Raw genomic sequence first — 6826 nt, 5'->3', positions numbered from 1 at the left:
ATATATATATAAAAATACATGTATCTGTAGTATATCTGACTACGTTACGCGCGGCATAACGAGCCAATGTAAAGCCCCGACCCCGACTCCGACTTGGAGGATGCAATTAATGCTAAGAAGCCGAGATGGTTTAGCGGTCGAGCGAGCATGATTATTCTGGATACGAGAGAGAAAGGAAGAGAGAGAGAGAGAGAGAGAGAGAGAGAGAGAGAGAGAGAAATAGAGAAGGAACAACACAGAGGCAAGAGGTAGTCGAGAGAAACGTTACGACGTCTAACTGGCACGTCTAACTTTACGACGCACCAATGATTGCACTTACCATCACGTAGTGTCGCTGAATCTCGATCTTGTCGTTAGCCAGTTTCTCGCAGTCTAGCTTCAGCCTGCGGAAAGAGAAAAAGAACATAACGTGAAATGCATGTGAAAACAGTCGAGTCGTCCGTAGGTTTAAATCGAGCAAGAGATAGAGATAGAGAGAGAGAGAGAGAGAGAGAGAGAGAGAGAGGGAAAACGCGGAAACTACGTTCTCCTTTTCTTTCTTTTTTCGCGAATAGAATATGCTTCGTACGTGGCGAGCGAAAGAAAGAGGAGAGGAGGAATGGAAGAAGAAAATGTGAGGAAAAAGAAGAAGTCCGTCCGTCGGACAACGAGAAAAGTTTCGATCCGCGTACACGCGCGCTGCTGAAAAATGCAAGGCCCGTCTTCCCTGGCGTTCGTGAAACTCGAGAAGCTCGAGTTCGTATATATTTGCGAGCTGCCATTACGTATCTGTCGTGGAACTACGCTTGCAGGATATAGCGTGAACTCCGAACAGCGCGCAGCTGCGCCCGTTCCCAGACCTTTTTTCTCTCCGCAAGCGCGCGATACGACTCGCCGCAATCCTTACGCGCGCATTTCCGTATCAGATGAAAGAAGTAAGAAGAAGACAAGGTGGAGAAGAAAGAATCGATCGTCGCAATCGTAGGGTCACCACAAATTCCTCATTTCAAAATTCAGTAACTTTTCCCCGATTTCTGGATAAAATTCCACGACTCTTCCTGATGATTTCATCCTCTTCCTTTTAATAATAATTTGAAATTTTTTTGTATAGAGTTGAAATTTTTGGTTCTACTTTGAATCTCTTTCAAACTCAATTAAATTTATTTTAATTTATTATAAATCTTATTATGATACTTGAACAATCAAATAGGCCCTCTTTTAATATTACTTAATCTAGAAAACTTTAGAAAATTTTTTTTAAACCTCAAAATAGGAAATTTTTCAACAACTGCTATTTACAGACTCAACGTAAGAGCTCAATTCATTAAATTAAAATCTATTATAAATATCTAGAGTCTACATGGCCTAATTATAAATCTTTAGAGTCTACCTATGTAAATCTAAAGCTAAGGTTCAAAATTCTTCGAGTCAAATTTTGATTCGGGTCTTTTTGTCCTGATTTAGAAATTGTCAAATTTTGTTGAAATAGCAATTTAATATAGCAATGTAATTTATTATTAGTATTGCTGACATTGCTTGCATTTAATTGTCAAGTTGGTATTCCAAAACTGCGTAACTAGCATATTAATTTTTTTTAAAGTCAAGAATTTTATTTTCCAGAAAATTTTGCAAAATTTGACTGACTCTTCTCAGATCGTTTTCCTTGACTGAATTTTCCTGGTTTATCAGTTTTGTGGCAACCCTGAATCGAATCTGAAGTACTTCTTTTTCTTTAGCCTAAGGGCAATATCGTTATCGGCAAAAAACACGTGACCGTCGATACTTACGAATGGTATTGTGCTTGCAGGAAGTTGAACTCCTCCTTGATCCTGTCGCAGGATTCAGCAACCGTAAACTTGAATGGCTGGTTCGGTTGCGGCGGGCCCTGTAGATAAAAGAAAAACGTGAGAAACTTTATCTCAATAGTCTCTCCAGTACCTATGTACGATATGAATCAATCGATCCGTGTGCCAGAAATGTCGACGGATCGATCGATTGCTAGAATCTTCCCTCATTCCTGTCCCTCCCCTTCGAGATCTCTACCTCCTGTCCTGAATAATTAACTCCGTACAGCTGTTCGACCGCGAAAGGGCAGGGGTGGCGCCGTACAAGCGAAAGTGATACGAGGCCCGTGGTAGATTGGAGCATACGAGGAGGGGAGGGTTGATGGTAGATGGTACTGATGGGTAGACGCGCACACAGTAGAACGCGTGCACGTGCACGCGCGATTACACGGAGCCAGGTATATGTGTACGGGCCGGCAATAGTCGGTTATCGTCTCTCTCTCTCTCTCTCTCTGGTTCGAGAGAGCTGTGCTGTAACGGCAGCTCTCTCTCTTGCGCGCGCGCAGAGAGAGAGCAAGTGTTAATTACATGTTTGCGGTGTCCGCGAGGATTACACGCTACAACCGAAACTATGGGCCGCCTGGGTTCTGTGTCGCGTATGAACACGCGTAGGGTGTACGCGCGCATAAATATACTATATCGTTAACGATATCCTCTGTAAGCGAACGTCACGTCCTTCGGATCCGTAAATTACATGACGATGCAACATTGATATTCATTGACACCACGTGGAGTTAACACTTATACAATCTCTCTGTCTAAGCTAATGATATACGTTGAACTTGAATGAATGAATACTTGGCTCGAAACAATAAGAGCGATGTGTCAAAGCGTCGTCGTTCTCCGCGAGGTCAAAGTCGCTCGACCTCTCGAGAAGAATAAAACACAATGCGCGCGTTTCGCCAGTACGGTCGACTGGTCGACAGTTGTATGATCAAAACTTGCTAAATTCTCAAAACGAAATTGGAGGAGACGGGCGACAATGGCGCGGGCGAGCGTGAGAAGAAAGGAGTTAAGTTGATAGGTATAGGAATAGGCAGGCAGAGAGGAAACGGATAGTCGGATGGAGGTCGTGGCAAGAGGAAGAGAGGAATTGCGGATAGAAGAGAAGGAAGGGACGGGTGTCCAAAGGTGGCCACGACGAGGGAAGTTGCGGTTTTCGTGGTCGCCGTGGTTGCGGCTTAGGCAAATTGAGATAGTTCGCAAACCACCGACCAGCTGACCTGGCCGTCACGCCAGGATGCACCAGGATGGCACATGCCGCACGCTGCACGTCATGCCGTCTCTCTCTCTTTCTCTTTCTCTTTTCCTTTCGCGAGAATCTAGCGATGATCCTGACGCTCTTCGTGACGCCTAGCGTATCATTTCCGTTCAATAATTCATAAACAACAACATATATACCACGTAGATCAAGCCCAGTTATTTTCCTAGTTATTTTTCAGTGGTGAGGAATGAAGTCGGAAATTGACAATTTAAATGAGATTCTGTGTTATCTCCATTTTCACTGAAAATAGAAAGAGACACAATGAAAAACCTATGTTAAATCTGTTAAACTGTCCTCTTCCGATTCGAAGCTGAATGAACAGAATGCTTGGTTTATCATGCATATATGTCGTTGTTCGTAAATCTTCTCAATCGTGAAACGAATTAAATCGTTAGTAGCAGTGCCGATGTCGATTCCGGCAATATCGCAAGCGCGATCGAGTACCACTGGCGGCCAGGCAAACAGCACTGTATCGTATTTGTGTGCTTAGCCCGGCAAATGTTAGCCAGCATATCGCTTATGGTGCTTGTTGAGCGAGGGTGATGGTCGATAGTTTCCGTAGCGGCGGTGGCGGGAAGGGCAAAGAGGATTCCTCGTTCGTGCATTTCTCGTAGCGGTACAGGTATACGGCATCGCGTTCGCGTCGGTTTAACGCCGATCCGACGACGTGGATATGAACGAACGAACGAGCGAACGAACGAGCAAGCGAACGAACGAACGAGCGAGTACGAACACATACGTCGTGTTTGTCCATCCATCCATATAGGGCCATGTTTGTCCTTGCCTCTCGCTGTTTGAAGAACGTCGGGATCCCGGTCTGTGCAAACTCCTCATTATTGTGAACAGTGTACACGAGGCATAAACGCGCGTGCGCGCTCGCTCGGCCGAAGTTACACGTGTCAAGTCGCGCGTCACGTGCGCGCACATTGCACACATGATCGTAATACTTTTTTTCCCTCTTTTTTTCCATGCGGCGGAAGTAAAACGCGACGCGTTGGCCCGTGCGACAAAAACGATCTCTTTCACCCTCCACAGAAGAAAAACAAAAAAAATCATGGAATCTTTCGTGATTCCGCTCGCGCCGTTTCTTTCTCGTGCTCTTTCCGTCAAGATTTCTTTTACCGATTACAGTTCATGTTAACGCGTTTTTCTAAGATTGCCTCCCGTACCGTGAATTTTGAAAATTTATGGTCTATCAGAACTGCCATAAATTCCTCATCCTAAAATTGCATAACCTGATTGTTTTCCTGATTTCTAAACAAAATTTTGTGATTTTTCCTAATATTTTGAAATTTTTTAATTTCGTCCTGATTTGGAAACTGTTATATATTTTGTTGAAATTTAACATCGCAATGTAAATTACTATTAACGTTGCTAACATTATTTATTTAATTGTTAGGTTAAGTTGCTGGCATTTCAAAACTACGTAGATGTGATGTATTAACTTTCTTAAAGCCAAGAATTTTAATTTTTCAGAAAATTTTGCAAAATTTCCCGATTTCCAGTTTTGTAACAACTGTATATATATATAACTATAGATTTTCAGTATTCGCAGCAAATAACGAAACGCAACCTAAAATTGAGTTGAGTTTAAATACGTTTATGAAATATATAACGGTGATTTAGAATTTTATTATATATAGTTGAATTAACGACAGTAATTAAAAGTAAGTCGTCTATAACGCATGTACTAAAAAGTTTCTTATTCATTACGTCGTCGTCAGCCTAATTACGCTTAAGAATCGCTCAGTGTTAATATTTTACATTGATCTTAAAACATTTTGAAAAAGAAATTCAGCGAGAACGGTGAGAGATTAAATAGTCGGGCGAGCGTTTAATATTCTTAGGTATATCTGATCTGACGACTCTAGATCTTAAATTGGAAGACGTCGACAATCAAATCACTCGAGTCGAATGAGATACCGTTTTTTCAGATTGATTAGCGACGAATTAAATAATTAAATACACTCTCACGAAGACTCGATATTGACGTTATATCGCTTCGACGATAGAAATCTTCATGTTCGAAAATCTTTAACTAATTAATCACAGACTTTATGATAAGAGATAATTTTACACGTCTAGACACAAGCCAGATTCAGTGAAAAACATATAAAAATAGATAAAAGATGACAAAAAAATTAATGTATATATAATAGATGAAAATATAGACAGAAGATATTAAAAACTATCTTCTTTTTGCATAGATTTTTATTAATCTGTTCAACGATTACATGCATATTTTTCAGATTTGATGATTTTTCTATATTAAAGCATTTTTTTTTTCTTTTTTTACATTCTTTACACAAAACACGATCTTCAATGAGATATGAGTCTCATCAGAGACTTACATCATCTTCTTGGAAGATGTTCACCAGCAGTTGAGAAAATTGCAGCTGCTTATCCACTTATCTGTGCACCTATCACGATGTAATAAAATTTTTATTAAAAATGGCATCCAGTACTGGTCTGAATTATGATCCAGCGATTTAATACCTATCTCATTATTCGCAAATCGTGAAAATAATTTCTCTATTTTGAATAGAGATTTTTTTCTCCTCAGAAAGAATATATTCCGAGATCCACCCTTTTATGAAGTGCGAAGGCATAATCGGCTTAGTTTAGGAAAGATTAGTGTAAGCTCCGTATATCTTTATAAACACCAAGATATCGAAGGTTCTCGATTCGATCTGGGCAATAGATTTAATTTCTATGGGACAGTCGTTTCAGGAGACGCAAGATTGTCGGTTTAAAGGGCTCAATGTTACCACGAAAGAATCCAATATATGAGTACATATGTATGCAAGTGTGTATGTGTGTATACAAGACGAAGGTAGGAGAGCGGGACAAGGAGTATCCGTTGAAACTTTCCGTCTGGGGTTTCGTAATGATCGACGGGCCGGTTTGCCCGGAAATAATATTTGTACAGCTTGTACGTAAACAGCCCTGGCGGCCCTGCAGAGTGCCAATAACCACCGCCTGTGTCAACTCGGTCAAGCATCAGAGCATCACGACAAGGATGGCGGCGACGAGGGCAACGGTAACGACGACAGCGACGGTGACGAGTCATGATACTAATCGTCTCCAGGGATCGAAAGCGTCGGTGCAGTTGTATGTTGATGATGATGACGACGCCAAGTCATTCGATCTTTTGGTCGCGGTTATATAGGGTTACCAGCCGTATACTCTTTTAACTTTTAAGTAGGTAAGTGGAGTACTCAAAACATCTCAAACAAATTTTATTTTTATAGTTATATTTTTTAATAGTAAATATAAATTTAAATTTACATTATTTCCATATTCTTATGAGATAGAAGAAAAAATAATTAACTTTTTTGTAAAAATAATTAACTTTAAGATTTTTTTAGACAATTCTTTTTATTTTCCTTTTCTAAAACAAGGTTTTTAAGATGCGTAGAATACTGTAGCTATCTACTTACTTAATTAAGAATATTCTTTGTATTCTTTTTGAGATTGAAAAATTTTTGATCATTAATTAAAAATGGTTCGAATTAAAGTCGAAATGTATGGTTGATGAATGAAGTTTAATTATGATATATTAAAATAATTTGTACGAAGATGATTACACATTGTTTATCGCATCGATTTCTAACAACACTTATTATTGATATTTTTATCTTTAATTAAAATTTTATATTTATAAATTTATATTAACAAGAATTGTCAATAAAAATTTTTTGAAATTATTGTTTATTTGACTAAATTAATTTAGTTAAAT

At 39.6% G+C, this 6826-nt stretch overlaps 1 protein-coding gene across 5 annotated transcripts in view; it reads right to left on the bottom strand.

Annotated features, from left to right (window-relative positions):
- The window catches only part of LOC108688671 (protein groucho-1-like), a 29363-nt gene that overhangs the window by 17662 nt on the left and 4875 nt on the right, over window positions 1-6826 (bottom strand). For 3 of the 5 annotated variants that reach the window (XM_018195017.1, XM_018195025.1, XM_018195009.1), the window contains exons 2-3: window positions 1767-1864; window positions 320-383 (exon numbers count right to left, since the gene is read on the bottom strand). The exons of 1 other annotated variant lie outside the window; for it this stretch is intronic. In XM_018195017.1, coding sequence (XP_018050506.1) covers window positions 320-383; window positions 1767-1864 — 162 coding nt within the window. Of the gene's footprint in view, window positions 1-319; window positions 384-1766; window positions 1865-6826 lie in introns of those variants that run through there. One more of the 5 variants, XM_018195041.1, reaches the window with a different exon arrangement.

The sequence above is a fragment of the Atta colombica genome, unplaced genomic scaffold, assembly GCF_001594045.1.
Source record: "Atta colombica isolate Treedump-2 unplaced genomic scaffold, Acol1.0 scaffold105, whole genome shotgun sequence".
NCBI classification, from domain to species: domain Eukaryota; kingdom Metazoa; phylum Arthropoda; class Insecta; order Hymenoptera; family Formicidae; genus Atta; species Atta colombica.
Note: the sequence above shows the minus strand (reverse complement) of the source record. Positions and strands in the feature narration are given on the sequence as shown.